The sequence below is a fragment of the Apaloderma vittatum genome, unplaced genomic scaffold (genome assembly GCF_000703405.1).
Source record: "Apaloderma vittatum isolate BGI_N311 unplaced genomic scaffold, ASM70340v1 scaffold12687, whole genome shotgun sequence".
NCBI classification, from domain to species: Eukaryota; Metazoa; Chordata; class Aves; order Trogoniformes; family Trogonidae; genus Apaloderma; species Apaloderma vittatum.
This window is the reverse complement of record NW_009725742.1, coordinates 1-21,629: the sequence shown is the minus strand read 5'-3', so window position 1 is coordinate 21,629 and position 21,629 is coordinate 1. Positions and strand designations below refer to the sequence as shown.

Here is a 21,629-nt window from a genome sequence, read left to right as displayed (position 1 = left end):
AAACCCCCCCAACTTAACAACACCTCTTCACCCAAGCCATTTAGGTGCAGAATGACAAAAATTGCTTTAACTGAATACATCTTGGTCACGAGCCAAATACGCTATCGCTGTGAGACAAAACCAAAAGCTGCATGAAAAACAGTAGCTTCTGCCAACAGCGCACCGAGGCACCTCATTTTCCACCTGCCTCCACAGCCCTACAGCCAAATTCTCCATGAGAGCCCCTGACTTTTAGGCTGCTCAAAATTAAGAGCAATTTGGGTGCAAATGCAAAAAAAAAAAAAACCAGAACTCAACAGAGTTCAGTTCAGACTCTCAGCTCCCCGACAAGTTTTAAAATTTGTTCAACAGGCTTTTACCAGAGACCCGTGTTCTGTCAGAATTTTTTCTTTCGGTTGATAGAGCTTCACAGAATGCTGGGATTTCAAAATGATCAATTCCTCTCCTGCATTCTGTGATTCTTTTGTGCTAAGTATTTACAATGCCTCTGTTTTGTATGGTTGCCTGCTTCTCAGATAGAAAAAAATCTAAGGGAAGGAAAGCAAGGTTAATCCTGGTTCCTAGCAAAGTTAACAGGAATCAGGACTTAATGTATGTAGTTAAAACCTTTTTCTTTTTCCAAGCAATTCTTTTACAATGCTGTTTCTTAAGTTGCTATTATCGCAACCCCGATGCACTGCGTTCCGCCAGCAGACTGGAGAATGAAATGGACAAAACCAGTTCCAATGCTGGGCAAATGTGTACCGATAACCAAGTACAGAAAGATAAATGTATTTACCTTGAAGAAAAAACCCACACCAGACTTCTGATCACCTTCACTAATTATATCTGTAGAGCTATCCTGGTTCTCAAGTTCTCCTTCATCTGGAGCTTTTAAGTCAGACAAGTCTACTTCAATGAGATTAGCCTTGCTCCTCAGCGGCTCATCCACCGGGACATTTTCTTTTCCTGAGCCATCAGAAGAATTCAACCCTGTTTCCTTGAAGCCGTTATTCACCTCTTTGCTCATTTCAGAAATAATATTTGCATCTTTGGAGGTGGAGAGAACAAGCGCCCGTTGATTGCTCTCATCGTGAAGTCTATAGGTGTCAAAGAAACACTTTTCTTGAGAACCACTTCCAAGATCAGGACTGCCTTCCAAGCTGATTTCTGTTGGTGTCTTTGACAAGCTATTGGGTGGAAATGGTCTTAAGTGTGGCAAGGTCTCGAGGCTTGGTGTTGGGGTTTTAACACGTGTTGAATTTTGTTGCCTGTCTTTAGTGACTTTCAGATCAGCCGGTCTTGCCGATCGAGGACTCCTTCCTTGACCGAATCGAGGTGGTTTACGCAGACTATTCATTCCAGTTGGAGACAGGGGCTCAACAAAATGAATCGACGGTTTTATCTTTTGGTCCTGAGAGTTACTTCTGGTTCCTGGGGATGGCACTGACGGAGATTTCATAAGTAGTTCCTGTTGCTGAGAAATCTTTAGTATAGCTTGCTGAAGCGTACTGATTGTTTCATTTAGTTTTTCAATAGAAAGATCACATTCATTTATATCCACTTCAGTAACATTGTCTTCTAGAAGGGCAACAGAAATAATTTTACTTTTTTCCAAATCATGTATAGCAGCAGAGTCTTTTGGTTTATGTTGCTCAGCAAAAGCCAGGCTTTCTTGCATTTTTATTTTCGTTACTTCTTGAGAATCATTAAGTGCTTCTTCCCTCTCCTCCTCTTTTACAAGAAACTCCTCGGATTTGGAACCCAAAGAAACTTCATCTAAGTCCTCACCGTTGTGCCGAGAATATTCTTTTCCAAAATGTTCTGGTTTAAGAGGCTGTGGAACATCAGGAGATTTCCCTTTCTTAACAACATGCAAGAAAGCTGCCTTGCCCAGTTTTAATCGCTGCCTTGCTGACAAGGCTTCCATCTTCTTCTTCTGAGCTTCGATGGCCCGGCGTTTCTCTTCCAACTGCATGTGAAGCTGCACCAGCTCAGAGGCCAAAAGATTAACGTTATCTTTGTTTTGTCTGTTGGGGCTTTGCTCTCGCTTTTGTTTCCACGTGGTTAGTGGTGCCGGGCAGCTTTCTGAGCCATCCGGTGTGGTCTTTTGTGAACTACTTGTGCTGGACTTTGCTTCATAGCTGTTGAGTCTCTGAAGCTTCCGTTCGGCAAAATTGGTCATTCGGACACTCCCGCTCGTCACCGACACGCTGCTGACTTGAGAAATTGTGCTCAAACACGGGCTGGAGCGTCCACTAGCATCGTCCTTATCTTCATGTTCTTTTACCTTCATATCTTCTTGCAATTTCGCAGATTCTTCCTCACCAATGTATTTAGCGACTATAGGGTGGTCGTCTATGCCTACCAAGTCCTGATCAGCGTCTTCTAGGTCTAAGAGATCCGAATCGGAGTCCTGTCTCACCATAGTCCACGTTGTATCCGTAAGATGCGAATTGAGACTTTTCACATAACTTACGTTGACTTTACCTGCTATGTCGTCATCAGATTTAGCAGCATGAAGAAAAAAACCTCCAGCAGATAGCTCCTGAGCGGAAGGATCTAAACTACTAGTCGCCAAAGGTCTGGAAGCTTCTAAACCTGCCTCCAGCAGTGCCACCGAATCGGCAGCACCAGGGTCTGCAACTGGAGTGAAATCAGAACTAGAAATTGGAGTAAAAGTCCTATTGAGGTCATGCTCACCATGACTGCTGCTTGTTTTCTTGCGGATCGAAGGCAAGTGTCCTTCATTTAATCTCTTTGTTACAAAACTCCTTTGCTTCCCCTCCCCACACTCATCCTCTTTATTGATGATCTGTTTTTCCTTTGCTGGTTTTAGAATGGCAGGCATTAAAGGCTCCAAGTAAAAACTGTCTGGTTTGCTTTCCGAAGCCTCGCTATTTGTTTTCGGAGGCCACGCAGTTGCAACTATGCTGGGCACCCTGGCTGCCGCATTCTGCAATTCGACATCACCGCGGTTTGGCCTGTCTTCAGCTCTGATGATTGCAATAAGCTCTTCGTCTTCATCCTCTATTTCAACATTGTTCAGCAAGCTCTTCCCGTTAGTTTTCGCTGATGGAGGATGGGGCTGATTTTTCGGAGTTACATTAACGATGTTTGAAGCGAGACTGTCTTTGCTGATCGATCTAGCCAGACTAATGGAATCACCAGACCCGGGGTCCACATCACTACTGCCAGAATGATGAAGGGCAAATGGTGTTGGCTGAGACAGAGGCCTAGAAAAAAGGATAAGAACAAGTCTATGGACACTCAAGCACAAAAATTACCATTTGTCGAACTAAGGACAATAAGAGGCAGCTACATTTTTGCTCCATCTAAAAAATGCATCGTGTATCAAAAAGCGACCAGCGACAGCAAATAGCAACTTCAGATACTTCAATTTTCAACAGCGCTTATGAAATTCATGTTTAAAGGATTTTCAGCCGGAGCCCTAAAATCAGTCCTCTCTGAAAACATACATTGGAAGAAAACAAAACCAAGTGACTCTGAGCCCAGTCCTAAGGAAGGGAATTTGAAATGAAATTGCCATGTATCCTTTCATTAAGCAGCACTGTAATACTTAAACGCATCCGTTACCTGGGTTTCCTCTCTGGCCATGCAAGAACTGCACCTCGTGGCTGCCCATCAACACGGGTCAGAGAATTCGAACGATGCCGATGACCTGAAATATGTTTTAAATCGTTAAGGGTTTCGAAACGGTCTTTAAACTATCACTTTTATTTGATAGCAAATATAATAAACTCTTTCACCAAGAGATGGCAGCAGAAAGCAGAGTTGTCAAAATATGCTGAAACCGTAAATTCAGGGTAGACTCACCAGGGCTGTCTTCTCCCTGTAAAGATTTTTGTTGCTTCTGCCTCAAAGGGAGCAGCGGATGAGAAGGGCTAAAGGCCGGGCTTCCTCCTTTGCCACTAATTCAGAGAAGGAAAAAAAAAATTCATTACTGCAAGAATTTTTCTTCTATAATGAGACAAATGATACAGTGGCGAAGTTACAGTAGTAACCTGTCCTCTTTAAGACACAGTAATATACGATTGATTTTAAAGAAGTTACTTAAAGAGAAGGCTTCCACGTATAATAAGAGAAAAGTAAACCCGCTACCCTAAATCCTTAAATTTCTAAATAAAGGGGATTCAAAACATAGCTTACAAACAAAGTAAAGGCTGAAATAGCTTATTGGTTGCCAACAAACTTAGGTCTGCTGAAACACCTTGTCATTAACCTTCTTGTACATGAGATTTCATTTCAGTTTGCCTTCCTGTCACCACTTATAAACACACCTTGTAAACGGCTTCAGCCGTTTTCAACGTGCTTCGTCGACTTTCAGAAGTGAGAATATTTCAGAGACCGACTGCACACGATTCAAATTCACTCCATTTGCAGCAAAAGCAGAACTTTTAGCAGGAGAAATTCCTCGGTTATACAAAGGTTAGCCTGACCAACACGAGCACAGACTTACAGATAGTCAGGTTCCTCGGGGTGCAGGTAGTATCTGCTGCAAGCTTCAGGGCCTGCCTGAGCTGAGGGCTGCAGCTCTGCCGGGGTTGAGCTCGCGGGGCTGGCCATGAAACTGCGCTTCGTGGCGTTGGAAATCGGAACGGGCGGACGAGAGCTCTTCTGTTGCAACACTGTTTTAACTGCATAAATATTTATAATGTTAACAAGACTTCTGCCAGTTGTTACAGTAACAAAACAGGAAGTTTTCATTAGAACAAAAGCTTTACATGACAGTAAAACAAAGCCTGAAGTACTAGTCTATTTAAAATACCCACCTTATGGTGATCCTAACGAAAAGGAAGTTACAAGTAAATTATTAGTGGTCTTAGGGAAAAAGTTACCTACCTCATTCAGAAAACTAAAGCTCAAGTGGATCTAGGACTAACTTTCCTTAGATTTTTACTGCTTTCAAGGAACCCCAGCAAGCACTAAGTTTGTGTAGAACCAAATCTCCAAAGGAAACATCAACTACGTGACAGTTACGTTGTAACATAAATATTTTTAAATAATACACTAACATTTATCAAGAGTTAAAACTCACCATCTTTTATTTCTTGAATATCTCTTGGTTGTACGAAGTCTGGTTTGACGTTCTCAAACCACCAGAAGAGTTCCGCAATGAATACCATGACATTAGGCTGGAAGGGGGAAAAAAAGAAGACGCATCTCACATAACAAAACGCTTATGATTCACCCACATTTTATTTAAAAATATATCCTTCATTATGTTTCTTACCTTCAAAACCAAAGGAGCGTATAGCATGTCCTCCAATGTGAGGTAAAAGCATTTATTTAGGTATTCATTTGAGAATTCTCTCAAAAGTTGAATATTATAAAGGCTGTCTGCAATGGAGGTTACCTCCTTCAAACAAATATCTGGGAAGGGGAGAAAGAGGAGCACGTTATGACACTGCCCCAACGGACGAACCTCCCGTCCACAACTAACACAAACGTTACACACAGGAACTTCACAAACTGCTTATACACCATCATTTAATATTTATGGGCTATCAGTGACATTTCTCTGCCTGTTAAATACCAGAGGGACAGGAAAAGGGGGAAGAAAACCATAGATGAAACAGTATCGATTTTGCATGAATTTTAGAATCCATGTAGGATTCTGTTTATCACAGCGACAGCAGAGGTAGGCAGGCTACAGAGAGCACACATAGTGACAAAATACAAAAGCGATTAAAAGCAGACATCTGATTTGCAAATAAGAAAAGGTTACTCCTAGGATTCACAGTGCTGGTTCCTTCTGAAAACATTCAGGAGTTCTGCAAGGTACAACATACCTGAGAATTTAGAAACCAATACAAAATGTTGATCTGTACAAGTTAAATGCAACAAGAACCTTAAATTATTACGAAAAAAGCCTTTCTAGGAAAGAGAACTCATGTTTGATATCCTGAAGAGTGACAATTGTTGAAGACTGGGAGAAACTATTTTAAAATCTAGATTTCACAATCAGTTATGAACTGAAGAAGATGAGAACTATCAGTGAACAGTGGCTGAACACATTTTCCTTTTTTTACGGTTTATTGAAACCAAGCTCAGTTATTTGAAGAAAGCAAGCCATATCATCTACATCTACAGAAGAAAGGATTGTACGGTTACTCGTAATATACAGAGCAGAGCCTTTTAAATGCAGCAAGTAAAAAAACAAACCCAGAGAGGTTACTTTTTAAATACACTGATGCAGATTCCACCTGTGACCTGACTGTGACTTGGCTGTAGCCCACTACGTATTAGATGTGCCGCACTTTTATTTGAGAATATATTTCTAGTTCAACTTTCAAAGACTGAAGACTTTTTTTACTTTGTTTTAGGAATGTTATTACATACCATCTAGTTTCATTTGCTCTGGACAATAGTAGTGTATCACAGCTAGAAGAGCAGCACCATCGCTACCATCCTTCATCAAATCCTCAAGCAAAGGAAAGTAAGGTAATTGCCTGCTTGAAAGATGATCTCGCCGGTAACGCACCTAACAAAAGAAAACAAGTGTTCACATGATGCTAACAGAAAGAAAGGAGGAAAAAAAAAAAGCCATTTTTGTTAAGCACTGAAAACTCTTTACGGTGGATCCTCTATAGCATTCTGCTCTAAGTCCAAACTGGTTTGCAAGGTTATACTTTTCTCTCAGTGGAAGCCAATTCTGAAGAATACTTCCTTTTTATAATTCTCCTCAGATCTGGAAGCAATCTGTGCTGCTCAACTCCTAGCTTCGCTCACACTAGTTTTTAAATTTTTATAATTCTCCTCAGATCTGGAAGCAATCCGTGCTGCTCAACTCCTAGCTTTGCTCACACTAGTTTTTAAACTCATTGCAAAGAATGTAAGGCAAAATCTTTCCACCCAGATGCACGAATGCAGCAGATCCAAAGAAAGAGACACAGGTAACTACATGAACACTTAAAAGCTTGGGCAAAACAAAACAAAAAACAGCCAAAAATAATTCTGATGAGCTGGTGATTTTTCATACGTTACCAACATCCACAGACTTGCCGTTGTGTGCACAGACAGCAACGTTCTCTCAGAGAGATTCAGAGCACACGGTATGTCTGGCAAGCCAGAACACAATAATAACGTCGTGCAAAAGGAAAAAAAAAAAAAAATACACAGCCTTTTCCAAAAAGGGTCAGCCAGAGGAGCAAGCAGCCTTTCGCATCAATGGCAAAACTGTCCTCGACTTCGCTCCAGACCAAAGGCTTGTGCAAACCACCCCCCGGCCCTCACGTCGATCGGAGCACAGCTGCCGCATCGCTGAAGCCAGTCAACTCAAGAACAAATCTTGGCATTGCTTCTTGCAATTTTTTGCAAGCAAAGTTTTGGTGTCGGTATTTACTGAGCACCTCCACGCCAGCCAGACTAGAAGGCTTCATCTAAGCTTGAGCAGCAAAGCGGTCGGGCAAGCAAACGAGCAGAACGCTGCAGAGCCTTGCAGAAACGCCTCTCAGTGTCGAGAAAAGTTTCCTTCTACGCTTTAGTGCGTTAAAATCACTTGGCATTTAACAAACTATCTTGACTGATGTGCTGGCCTGATGTGCAGATATACGTAGAAGGTATTTCATCATGAGAGGAAAGTTGGATTTCACCAACAGTGCCAAACACTTTCCAAGGGACCCCGGGAAAGCGCTCTACACAAACACACTCGCTCATATGGGTCAATTTAGGATGGCACAGGCTGAGAAAAAATCTGTTCCAAGGGAAGGAGATCGCTTATAATCAGAACAATAAGAACCAGCTTCATTTACTTAATTTGTATAAATATAAACGCGTTAAGTTTCCCTGGCAAAGGAGAGCAACCCTTAAAAGCTACCTCTATATGCTAATGCTGTTTTTCCCGTCCTTATTACTAGGTGCAAATTATTATTTATTTTTTTTTCCCCAGCCTGGAGCACTCCACAAATACATAATGGAACGTGAATCATACTGTACCACACGAGCATATTCCACTGGTTCCAGCATGCAGTGCGACACGGCATGCATCAGATCAGGCTTACACAAAAAGAAACAGTGAGATACACGATGGTGATTATTTCAACATGAAAATGAAGTAAAACCCATTAGCAACATCCATTATGCACTGGAAACGTGGTCATTAAGTCTGATAAAAGAAGTACGTGCACTAAGGGGAACCGGTTAGCTTAAAAGGTTCATCATTTATCCACTTAGCTGAAGTAAGCATGTTAAAGACAAACTTGAGAAATTTTGGGGTTTTAAGCTTTAATTCCTCTTCTATGTAAAGCAGATACATACATTTCCTTTCAACAGGTTTAAATAGAATTTATTCAACTACAGCCAATGCCGAGGACTGAAATCTAAGAATTCCTTGATTAGTTTAACTTTGGTGAAAACCCACATTATTTATCAGCAAGAATGTTCTTCTATGGGCTTAATTTAATTCCTTATTTTTTGTTCAACTATTATTCTCTTAACCGGTCTTTTATACTGAAAAATTCTGAATCCTTATATTCTAAGCCAAGTTTTTGTGGTTTGTTTCCCCCTCATGCATACAATTAATGACATTTGTATGCACTGAAGTGCAGAAATGGGTGCTACTGAACTGGAGATAGCTCTGTATTAATTAAAAAAAAAAATCGCCAAAGGAAAAAGAAAAACAGAAGTAACAGAGTGTGACAACTACCACGGAGACTGCAAAATCTGTCAGTAAACCAGTTTAATCTAAGTGGTATAATCCAGCAGTGAGATAACCTGTTTACTCCCTCCCTTACCACGATCTCCTCAATGATATCCCGCCAGTCAGCTCCATCCCTGTGGTTTCTTCTACTCTCACCCAATCGCCTCTAAATAAAAAAACCACCAAACCTCCCCAGCCTGCTGGCAAAGCTACCCCACGTACCCAGCCCGCAAACACAGCTGCCACCTTTCAGCGCGCTGCAGTGTGAGCGCTACGCACTGGGTCAATACTTCATTACAGGCTGGAGGAGGTCATTAAATGAGGCTGGAAGAGGGCTCTGACACAGTTTATCAGCCTGCGGGTCTCCACTCCAATTTCCTTTCTTTCAGATATTTAAAGTTTTTATTGCAGTCCACATATTTGGTTCAAACAAATACAGGATGATGAGGCAGAGGAGCGGGACTGAGCTCCCTGGTAAGGCCGAGAGGTTGTGGGGACGGGTCACTGCTCGATCACGGCCGCCCTGCCCGAGCACACGCGCTGCTCTTTGGAATTCGCAACCCAGACAACAACTCTCGTCTTCCTGGAGACAAAAGGAAAAGCACCAAATCCAGCAAGCGTAGCAGAAAGGCTCTCAAGGCTAAGGAAAGGAACAAAAAAATCCCTGCAAATTGACATAAATGCAGGAAACTCAACCAAAAGCAAGCAGACTTTTTTTTTTTTTAAAATATAGTGGAATTGCCATTCCATTTTCACATTTCACCATGAAGAATTGAAGTATTTTCTTCCAGTACGTAAAACTGTCTTTCCTCTCATTATGCCAGCACCAGCCTCTTTAACATATGACTCCAGCAACTGTCATAACGGGTCCAAACTGGTTTGTCCAATCTTTTAACCCCATCTCACTGAGTAACGGGGCTCAGGTTTTGCCAGATTTACAAACCCGTGCAAGAGTATTATTTAACGTACGACCGCAAACACCTGACCAGCTTAGCTACGGATTCAAAAATTAAGCAACCATTTAAACTGACCAGCTTTTACACCACCTTAGCGCCAGGACCAACTGCCTACTTACAATAAAAAGAGTAAACGCAACCATTCCGACCGTTTTTCATTTTCTAGGGGTTTGCTGCTACTCCACAGCCCTCACTGCTGCACTGTGGGAACAATTTTGAAATGCTGCAAAGTGATTACGCTATATGCTGTACAGTATGCAAAAAAAAATGTTATGGAAACAAAGCCTCATGACTGAAAAAAGTCACACAGTTTTGGGTTTGTTTTGTTGTGTTTTTTTTTTAAAAAAAGACCATCTAAGAAGCATTGTAATGGAAGCAAACACTCTGAAGAAATTTTAAAAGCCATGATTTTGTGGATGACAACTGGTGTAAAAGTAGTTCACTTACAGGTACTAATTTCCAATACCATTTGGAAGGAGACTGCTCAGGAAGCAAGGAAAGGAACGTAGGAATAGGAAAGGAACATCAGCAATGCAAGTTAAAAGCAGTAATACTTAAATGCACTTCAGCAATAAACACTTTCATATTTTAGGGGGGTTGTAGCCTAAAAATCTAGATTTAAAAATATTACAAGGAGAACCAAAAGTCAATAGAGTCAAATAGTTAAAGGGATCCTTCAGATCATGCAGCAACTCGTAAATTAAACAGCTCTTTAGCCCCTTACCATTGAAGGATATTATTTTACATTAAAAGCATATTAAAAAAAGCCTTTGCCACTAAGATGAAAGTTAAACAATTGTGCTCTGCTCACATGTGACACTCTGATCCCCTTTGCAGAGCAACGCCAATGTGAGGAAACAACTCTGCAGTTTTCCTTAAGGCTTCATCAGATCAGGAATGGGGAGCTCAGACAGCTGATACACATCATGTTCGAGAAAGATCACGTTCTCCATTCTCCAGAAATGAAAGTGCACTATATTTTGCAATGTCAGTGCATTGTGACTTATTTTCAAGGCAAAAAGGTGGAAAAAGCTACACACACACACATGTAACATTTGAATGCCAAGAGTATGCTTACTAGATAGAACCTGAATAAGCCTCTGAATATACATTAGACAATTAACCCATGCAAAACGAATATGCCCCAAGAGCTTTCAAAATATATAATATATATTTTGTGCCGTGAAAGCTGAGTCACATTTACCCAAGTGAAGTTGAAACAAGCTACTTTAAGTTGAAACAAGTTAATTTAATCCAGCTGAAACTCAACAGAAAGTGAGAAGATACCAGCAGGCTCGAACGGTCAGGAAGGGCACCAATAGACACAAAAAAATTGCATGCACAAAATCTCAGGAGTATGGAGGACTGGACGCCTCACACTGACAAAGAAAATTCTAAGATGTTTATATTTAAATCTATTAATCAACAATACATAAAATCACAACTGAAGATAAATTTGTTTTACCTTTTGGTGCCCCGGACTTTCCATTAATTGCTGTTTTAATTTAATCTCTTTTTCTGTTATCTCTCTCATTTTAAGGTTCACCTAAAAGGGCACAACATAGAAAAAAAATATTAAAATACATCTGAATGTATGTTTCTACAAGTCGAGTTTTCTTCTTCCCCTCAACTTAACAGCCCAAACAAAAAAAGATGATAGATATACACAAGTAAGAAAAGATGGAAGACACTCATTAAAACCTTTTTAAAAACCTGAGAAGCGAAAATAAGAAACTTGCATGCTTTTCTCAAAGTCAATTTTACCTTGTTAATCCAGAAAACCATTGCATCCTCCAAATCATAGGGCAGTTCTTTTGAGGCACTGAATGTAGAGAAACGCTTGACACTAGCTACCACTTTCTCGATGCTGATCATTTCCACAGTATAGGCCATCATAAGAGCATCGATCATTGCCATATGAGAACTCTGAAAGAAGTAAAGAGCGTTGAAAATAAAATCCTTTAACAAAAAGAAAAAAAAACACTATACATTCTAACTGTATTTAAAAATAAAATTTCCCGAGGTTAGCGACCTAGAAATTACAAAGAGTTCATTCCACAAACTATTTTAAATAGCGTTAAATAAAAAGAAGATCATGAGGTGGATTTAATTAAGCTAACCATTTTGATTGGTGCGCAGCCCAGATCAGATTCAGACACAGGTGTATCATCACTCTCCATGACGTAAATCCCTTTTCGAGACAGAGCCTGGATCACCGACTGGTGTCCCTGCAGAGCAGCCACCTGATCCCCCTTCAGAATGAGGCTACAGACGCGGCAGTACAGCTCGCTGGACAGCAGCAGCTTGATGACAGGTGGTTTAATATGTTCTTGCTCGTACTGATCTATGTAAAACGGGTCCTTCAGCTCCTCCGGGACGTTATCTGCAAGAACCAAGTGAAGTTTCAAAAGTAAGGAGTCGTGTTTCAATGCGAAGATTGCAGAGGGACCAAATAAAAAATGTCAAGCACAAAAAATACTGAATTTAACCGAGTCGGCAATTTCGCATTGCAAACGCTTTTCATTAGGGCTTCGTGCTTACATTTAAGTAAAGCATACGGAGTTGGCTCCTTACAGACATTGCAGTAAAAATCCCATACATTACCAGTCAGTGTTCTCCAGATACTCGAGTTCCTTCCAAGTGAGCACCTCAACATGGACAAAAGCCTCACTGTCCTCTACACATCTCTAGCTGCTTCCTCGAACGAGACTCGGCTTAATCAGAACGATACGCTCTCACTCTACTGATTAGCGCTTATTAGTAGTATTTTCATTTTATTTGAAATTAAAAATCATTTACTTAGAGCACAGGCCAAAACGTTCTGGGTGTCAGATGAGCGAAGTGCACATATCTTCAAAGCAAACTTTTACTGCTGCTTCAAGCAATATCCCAAAACACGTGTGCACAGCAATTAAATAACCGCAGTGCTCAGTCGCTAAGGGTCGGCCAAACGGTCTCAAACTGAAAAACAAAACTGTGCTGCCTGTTTCTTGGTTCTAACCTGCCAAAATTTATAGAAAGGCCAAAAGAACTGACTCAGACCTTGAGCTTTTTACAAGCGGTTTGCAAAACAACTGAGTCTCCAGCGAGTCGATTGTCTTCGCTTTTGAAGGCAAGAGCATTAAAGCAAAACTATGGCAGCTTTTCAGCCTTTATATAAAAATTAAAGCCTATGAAGCAAAACCATTCCACTTGGATTTGCATTCGGTGTAAACTTTAAACCAAGCCTAAAGTCAAGTTCTGTCGGGATGGCGAGCCACTTCTTCCCCACCAGTTCCCAAACCTGACAAAGACTTCTACTTTTGCTACAAATCAGCATGGCTTCAGAGCCAGCAGAAAAAATGAGGCACTAACAACATCTAATATTTTGATCATTCTAAACACATCTAGAGACATGTCAAACCCAGACATCAGCAGCTGAAGCACTGTCAGCGTTCAAGGCTACAACGAGGCAAATGTCAACCCATTACAACAGTTAAGGGTGGAAGGAAAAGCTGTTGCAAGCAAGTTTTTTTGATATTATTGAAAAGACACAAAACAAGTCAAAAATAGATATATTCCAAAATAAATACTTGTATTCAGTAGTCAAGACCAGAAGCTATTGATCTTTATAAGCGCCCAGCAGTAATAATGAGGGCCTCAAGTGTATTGTCTTAAGAGAAGCCCAACATTGTGTGATTTTCAAACATAAAATTCTACTTTATGCTATTCAGTCACTCTGGAGATCTTCCCCCAAAGCCACTTCAACAGTTCATTTCAAATATGTACATCTACAGTTAAAAGGATTATTAATTTGGCAGCACATTTACTTTTCATTCAGGTCATTTCCAGAACAATTAAAATTTCCCCATTCAAAAACACTCCTACCCACAGCCTTTGAACTGCAAAATAAGCCACATAGTATTTGTCTCCTGCAGGGCACTAAATGATCACGAAGAAGAGAGACTGAGACAGAACGTTATCAATTATGTGAGCCAGAAGCACACCTCACTTAAATAAAAATATGCAGTAAACTAGTATTGTTGTAACAGCTCTACCAGCTAATCAGCTGTACAGTACCACTCTTATTTTTCAAAAGGAAAAGCTTAAGAAGTTTTTAAAAATGCAGATGGGTATTTCTCCTTTAGGTAGCATTGAATGCTGGGATACACAGACTATATACTGAAGATGTTGGCAAGAGACACAATAAAACCCCACTGACTCTGCCTAAGTAGCATTTGTTAACGTGGGTGACCATTTGTAGTGAAATACATGATAAATTCAAGTATTTCTAATCTTCTTAACATTAGCCAACCTGACCTAAAATCAAGGACTGCTGAAAGCTAATTCTATTTAATGGTCATTATCATTTTCAGAGAGAGAACCAGAGCTTCCATTTCTAAAGACTGAGGAAATATCCAAAAAAACATAAGGTAAAGCAGCTCACAAAATTCAACGTTTTAGCTTCCATACAAGCAGCTACACCTTGAACAGTCAAAGCTACGCCGCTTTTGGCTAACATTATTTTTGAAGGGCAACAATAGAACCCTAGCCCATAAAATATCCATGAAGTAGTGTGTTTCTGGTAAGAGCATTAGCAAGCACCGCTCCAAGTTTTAAAGGCTTTCTGAAAACAGAACAAAACCCAATATGCAAATTCCAAATGTGTGAAATCTCAAGTACTTAGAGGAGGGCTTTAGGAGGAACATCTGCCCTCCAGCAGCCCCACAGACGCCCGCAGAGCAGGGTAAGCGAGGTGACTGTCTGAAACCGTGCGATGAGGCAGGGCTGGACAAAGAACCATCAGCTGTCCGGGGCTCCCACCGCCCCTCGGGTCCTTCCCGGGGCCCTTTGCCACGAGGCAGATCGCAATTATTTTCTAGGCTGGAACTAGAGAGAGCAAACAGCATTCTCTTCAACGCACCCACGAGGGATGCGATCTGCTGGCTTGGGATCTTCACGCCCATTACTGAAGCAGAAGAGACTACTGGAAAACGTCAGCGCCCCACGTGATGGGGGCTGCAAGACCTTCCCCTCATTCATTTTTGCTTCAGCTGGTAACTTGTTAACGATTTTTACAAATCTTTTCTAGCAATAAATGGATCTAGTTGTTAGTGATGAGATTCTGTGCCACAGAAATCAATATATTTAAAAAAAAAAAGAAAAAAACCCCTACACTTTGTATCTTGGCTACTGTTCTTTAGTCTGAAGACTAAAATGAAATATTTTTCTTCTATACTGAAGAACCCTCTACCTGCACGTCTCTGGTCTCCATGTAACTGTTTAAGGACTGAATGGATTTGGACTGACCAGGATTAAAGATACAGGGAGGTGGGGAATAAATTCTAGTACCAGATTAATAATCTGCATACTATCATAACAAGTTATTCATAAGAATTAATCCTCCCACAACTGCATCTTATTTCACTGTAAACACTTGCCCAGTTTTATTTTCTACATCAGGCTATACAACACTTTTGGCAGCAAGATTGGCCTCTCTGTGCCAGTAGGGCACAGTTTTGTAACTAACCTGATGTTCTCACTAAAGGCCCCCACAAATTTTAACATATAAAAACCCCATCAAACCTCACGAGTGGTAATATCGACTTTACTATTTAATTCAGATTTATTTCATACTGGACATAACCGTGCTATCCACAAGGACCTCAGAAATACGCTGCCAGTTTTAGAACAATTACACACCATCAGAGCTAACCCAATGCTAATTTAAATAAAACACTATTTAAATAAAACACTATAAGCCTCATGGACAGCTTTTCTCTCCTTTTTTTTTTGGATTGGGTGAATTCTGAAGATGTCACGTCCTTTTTGCTTGCCTCACTACAGAATGTGCCAATGCTCTTTTTGAAGAAAATGTCCCCATCTTTCCAAGCTCCAGTTTCTAAAAGCATTTTTTCCAACATCTTACTCCCATGACCTATAACTGGACTCAGATGTTAGAAAAATTCTGTTCATTAAAACTTCTATTTTTCCACATTTATGCTTTGCAATTCAGAATAATCAACACAAAAAATTAACTTCTAAGCAATTAACTTCTAAGCTACAGCTACTAAAATTTCTGCTCAAGTAGTTTAACAAATCATACCGAAGCAAACAAAAAATAATTAAAATATGTCCTTTTTTTTTGGCTTATAAAAAATTCTCATACCATCTTAATTCCAAAAGGAAGGCACTTCTACGTTACTACTGTAAGTTTTCAAAAAGCTTGCAAACACCTTCTGCTTTCACTAATGTGCTTTTTGAATCAGTGCCTCAGGAAAATGCTAGCATTGACCTCAGCCCAGGATGTATAGTTGCCAGTTTTAAACCAACGGAGGTGTTCAAAAGACATAAAGCTTAAAAACAAACAGCGCTTTTTACAGTAACTTAATACAATGGCACATAACCCGATAATCCCATCTGTGGAGACAGACACCATTACTTCAGCTTGTCTTAAGTTTTCTATAAAAAGTTGTCAAAAAATTTCCGATGCTACACTCCGTTGACCGGATCTCTTTCAAACATGGATTTTCTGTAAATTATATACCACGTTACTTAGTGGCAGTCAGTCAGCTTGTTAGAGAGCAAAAAGGCTCATTTTTGCCGTTTCCCACACTTAACAAAGTAATAACATATTTTTTCCTAGTTTCTGCAGCATAAACTCTTCAGTGTCCTTGCCCCACTGCTGAAGAGACACCTCTACCCGCCATTGTCATGAGACGAAGGACTCACACCAAAACCATTATAATTTCTCATGAAGTAATTCTTTTAGTCTGCTCGTTTTATCAAGGAGTTCTAATCTCTCAAAAAACTGTCAGTTCCACGTACAGATCACTGTGTACAACACAGTTTACAGGCTTACGAAAATAACTTCATTTGTAGGGTGAAGAAGCAGAATTACTGCCAGCCGCTCGCTTTAGGGTAGGAACCTTCAGCACCTCACTTACACAAACCTGTTCAAAGATGATTATGATTTGATAAAGAAAAACACAGTAATCCGAACAAATTTGACTGAGCCCTTGATCTGAAGAAGTGGATACACCCCGGATCTTATTTTACCTCCAGAAGCATGAAGAACTGGTTTCACGCAGAAAGAGAGCCAAAGCACCACGGTAAACAGAACGAAGCTTGTTCAGATTCTGAGTAGGATTTCATTAGTATCAGTATCTGTTCACAGAATTATTTAGTACTGCGTGCATGTCCTCTGAGCTGCAGATCACGAGCAGGTGCTACACCTCCTCAGCAACTGCGACCACCTGCGCTATAACTAGAACATTTTTTGCTGGTTCTCATTACAGAACTGTATTATAAACTCCTTAAATGATCAAAAATATGACACATGAAAATTTACATACAACAGGCAGGGAAAAAAAAAAACAACAACAAAAAAGAAGCTAAAGACTTTGTATGCTGCTGGTGAGGGTGACCGGACTCTCATTATCAGCTCTTTTGATCAAGCCACAAACCTGAACGAAGCAGAAGAGACAAAATAATAACGATGGAATTCTTCACCCCTGTGAACTCCACACAACTAAGTTCAGTGTTTATGAAACAGGCATTATTACAGAAATAAATATTTAACTACTGAATATTTGCAAAACACAACAGCTTTCCTAAAAATTATTTTTACTATGGACCTGAGAAGAAAGCTGACGAAGAGCAGGAGCAGGGAACCCAGGGATTTAGGGGATTTAGTCCAGGAAATGTGCTCACATTGCCTCTACCAACTGGTAACTGTGGTTACAATACTCTAAAACCTTATTTAGCAGTTAAGAACTAAAGTACCTCAAAGACTCAAAAAAGCCACAACTTGCATTTCCCCTTAATATATTACATTACTCCCTAGCTTTCCTGCCTGTATCCTCCCAAAGACCTCAGGTTAATGTCAGCATTACGTCTGGAAACTATGTCAGGCCCCTAGTCCTAATAATTAAGTAAATACACTGAGTTAGTTTTGAAAAATCTGAATTTTACTGTTTTAAAGGAACAACAACATTTGCTATGGAAAGGGCTGCACACAACCCACTTGCTCACAGCAAGCTGCAACCCTTAAAAACTCCCATGTACTTCTTCCACATCTAAATTTTAACATTTAACATTTTAACTGCAATGACGGGAAACTAATTCCTACATAAAAATCAATGCTATACTAACTGAATCTGCTGAGGAAAAAAAAAAAAAATCTTTTTTCACTGTTATTTTCTATTTTCCCAAATAGCACCAAATGAAAATACGCAAGTTGGGCTCGTTCTGACTGTTGCTGCTGCTCAGATCCTGCGGGGCCAGCGGTGCTGACGGCCCAGCTCTGTGTCCCCCAGCCCAGCCCCACGCGAGGCCCATTACCGCTCGGCCATCTGGTTCGTTCCACCCCCCGAGAAAAAGCAATCTCTCCCACGGACAGCTTGCCAAGCCTCTCTAAACCTCCCACGCTCACCTCCTGTGAACTGAAGTGCCACAAACTCAGTGGCAACCCTTGCTCCTCAGCTACTTCAGCATTATGAACTGTATTTTCACCCTGCTCCAATTCTTTGCAGTGTCCGTTTGGTTCTAATCAAAGTTTGCTGATGAGAAACATAATTCTGTTCTAAGCAAATTCCATTCCTTCAAACTACGGCCTCAGCTAAACGGACTTTCTGATCTCCCAGAAAGAACACAGAAGCATTTGTGCAGAGTGAGCCATGAGAGCACTCCCAGATTTGTCTGGGCAGCCGGATGACACCTTCCTTCCCAACATCCTTCCCCTCTGTCTCCTGGAATTCAAACCGTTGTACGACCTCCCTCTGGAGCCCATCCCTGACAACCAGGCAGCCATCACAGGCACAAGGAGCTACAGACTCACAAGAACAAGCCATTCAAGCCAAATTCTCATGCAAGAAGAGAGGTTGTCTTCTTTAAAGAGGGAAGGTAGCTGTGCTTAGTTGTTTGGCTACTAAAAATTCTCTCTTTTCATGGCCAGAAGGGAAAAAAGCTGGAATGTATCATCAAATGAAACAAAGCCCAAACTAGGATTTCGACTCCGAATTATGTGTCATTCACGCTCTCAGTAATTGGTCCTTGAGAAAAAAAAAAAAAAGGATGAAAAATTGTCCTGCTTAGATGTGGAGAATTCAAACATCTTGCAACAGTAAATAGGAAATACAGCTTCAGGTAAAACCTGGCAGTGATGTATGACTTTTAGTAACAGTCTCCACTAGAATCAAATTCCTGTTCTTAAGTATTTCCACTCTTCAGTGTGAGCTTAGCCTTACTCAGACAAAAACGAAATCCAGGATATGTACCAGCATTTGAAAGATTAAGGCACAAAATGATGTCAGTTCATATACATCAGTTCCAAGTCTAACATTTCAGAAAAACACTCTCTAATCGGTCACTTGAAGGCAGTTATGGAAACCCTATCAGATAAGAATTACATCAGAACATAAAACAACGTTTTACTATTACAAGTGGAGAAGCATTATTTTTCCACCAAACTGACCAGAACCAAGTCTAAAAATAACAAAACTTTCACCTGCCTAGCAAGATTTTATTTAATAAATTCACAGTTGCTCGGCAGCCACCCAGGACCCAGTGAACAACATCAAATATCTTAACACAAAGAGAAAACCCTGAGAGATGACGAGCAATACATTAAGTTCAAATATTATTCAAAGAGATAATCACTTAGGAAACCTTCTTAAACCCATCACTCTATGAATTAAAGAGGCTTATAAATTTCCAAGTATTTTGCAATACTATTCCAGAAGTAATGGTTACTAGATGACAACGCCTCGCAGGAGCCATTTCAAAAATCCAACTCAATTTCCATGGGCCATGCTTGTGTAAAGACACAGACCCAAAAAAAACCAAACCCAAACAACAAACAACCCTTACTCACTGGAGCTATCCAACAACACAACACGAAAAACCCCAGCGAAAGATATTTTTTCCTATTGTTCACGGCACTTAGCTTCTACTAAAACCTCATGTGAGCAAGCCCAAATGTGAGCAGAAAAACCGGTGAGCACTGCTACAGCCTTCTCTACACCACAGATCACACCATCATCATCATCATGCGAGGCGGATTTCTTTTTAATTGTTCATCAAGGGAAAGCCAAATGCTCTTTCAATATAAATCCACATTGTCAAACGCATAAGCAGACTCACTGTTAGCCAGCTAACTGCTCCAAGATGTACAGCCTCAACCCAACGTTGTGGAGGCCCAGAAGACGCTATCAAGCACCAAGAGGCCATAAAGCTTTTCTCTGCAGCACAGGATCCATGCCAGTCAGTTCTAATTCTAATTTAGGATTGGCTTTCTTTCGAAACAAAGTCATAATAAAAATAGTGTGTCTCGCTGTCTGGAATACCCATTTTATCTCTTATCACTAAAAAGTCTTCAGGGAACATTATGAACAATTCCAGCAACTGAAAAATATTTACACGAGGAAATGGCTGTTCAGTTCTTTTAAGTTATCCATGTTTTACTAACACTCTCCCAAAATTCCCATATTTTTGAACATCACCTGATAAATGGGGGGAGCAGGGGTTGTCTCTTGGTGCTTGTAAAGAAATACCTTCATTAATATTATTATTATTATACCTTCACTAATTTTATTAATATAAACCCAGGACTTTCTATCTTCCCCTCAATCATTAAGATGATAACACCGATAGAGCTGGAAATATTAAAAAGGAAAAACAATTTAGAAAAATACTCCAACTAGGATTAATAATTAACTGCAGGAATGGACTGCTTTTCTTCAGCCTTGTCACAAAGTAAGCTAGTGCTAATCCATTAAGCATATTAGGAGTTTGGCGAATTAGACTTAGATTAACAGGGCTACCTCATTTTCCAAAACAAGATTCTGTACATGCTTTTATTATATGTTTTGTTCTGGACATACTAAAACTACACACAAAACTATCACATTCCTTCATAATGAAGCCTCTTGAACCCAAGACGTATCTAGTAAGAACAACGCAGAATAGATCTAGTTCAAAAAAAAGAAAAAAAAAATTTCAGTAGATGCCAGGAAAATACTGTACAAATGATACTACAAGAATCTTTATTTTTCCCTGTTTGACCGAAAAGGTTTATGACAACAGAAGGTTTGGAAGAATTCTTCCATCACCTACAACTTGCTGTTTAATGTCACAGAACACAGGAAAAAAAATGCACCTGCTCATTCAACATTTCTTTTACATAAAAGAACATTGTTGATCATAAATCTGACCAAAAAACCAAAAAAAAGTCCTAAATGAGTATACAAAGCGCACGAAGGTCCTAGCATCTGCTGGCCAAGATGACTAAACACGGAAACACACTAAAGCCTTCACAGCCTGGAGGGACTCAGGGCCTGCAAGCTGGGACACACAGTTGTGTGAAAGAAAGTCTACTTAGCTAAAATGAAGATTTAAATGTTTTGAGGTATGTATTCTTCACAAGCACAATCTGGGGGCATTCACCAGTAAGTTTGCTGATTCTGGTCATCTCATATACTTCCATTATTCCTGTCGAAGGTACCAGGAAACATATAATATTACAAGTGAATGGACTGTCACACTACTGATATTTAAAACAAAGGTGATTTAAGCCAAATGTAATTACTTCTGGAATGGCAGGAGAGGTAGAAAAAGCAAGAACAAAACCAAGAATGACTTCCTGATAGAAGTGATCTTACCTATTCCGTAGGCTTTAGCGCAGATCCATTGTAGATTAGCAGCTATTTTTGCTCTAGCTGAATCATAGAGCTCCAAAGGGACAATCTCAACTGCACTATCTGTCAGGGCATCCATTTTTCTTCTGGTGCTATCTCCACCCGCACAAACGTCAACATCCACCATCTAAAACAAAAACAAAAGACACCGGACTTGAACACGAGCGATCCCACGAGTCTTTTTAGAACCTCACAGGAGAGGAGTCAGCCAAGCGGGTGGCCAGCGTGCATCCCACCCGGCACAATACACCGGGGCTCAACACCGCAGGCCCGGCACCCTTCGGGCTTGTCATGGGAAGGGCTCGTTTGGCAATTTAAAATCCGCTCGGAAAATCGAAAGACATCCGAGCCCCGAAC

At 40.4% G+C, this 21,629-nt stretch overlaps 1 protein-coding gene across 1 annotated transcript in view; it reads right to left on the bottom strand.

The window, feature by feature from the left end:
• The window catches only part of CAMSAP1 (calmodulin regulated spectrin-associated protein 1), a 23,801-nt gene extending 2,402 nt beyond the window's left edge, over nucleotides 1-21,399 (bottom strand). The window contains exons 1-11 of the mRNA XM_009873019.1: nucleotides 21,237-21,399; nucleotides 11,718-11,980; nucleotides 11,362-11,523; nucleotides 11,063-11,143; nucleotides 6,343-6,484; nucleotides 5,234-5,373; nucleotides 5,039-5,135; nucleotides 4,460-4,637; nucleotides 3,817-3,911; nucleotides 3,577-3,661; nucleotides 779-3,215 (exon numbers count right to left, since the gene is read on the bottom strand). Coding sequence (XP_009871321.1) covers nucleotides 779-3,215; nucleotides 3,577-3,661; nucleotides 3,817-3,911; nucleotides 4,460-4,637; nucleotides 5,039-5,135; nucleotides 5,234-5,373; nucleotides 6,343-6,484; nucleotides 11,063-11,143; nucleotides 11,362-11,523; nucleotides 11,718-11,980; nucleotides 21,237-21,399 — 3,843 coding nt within the window. The remainder of the gene's footprint in view (nucleotides 1-778; nucleotides 3,216-3,576; nucleotides 3,662-3,816; nucleotides 3,912-4,459; nucleotides 4,638-5,038; nucleotides 5,136-5,233; nucleotides 5,374-6,342; nucleotides 6,485-11,062; nucleotides 11,144-11,361; nucleotides 11,524-11,717; nucleotides 11,981-21,236) is intronic.
• Nucleotides 21,400-21,629: the final 230 nt, after the last annotated feature.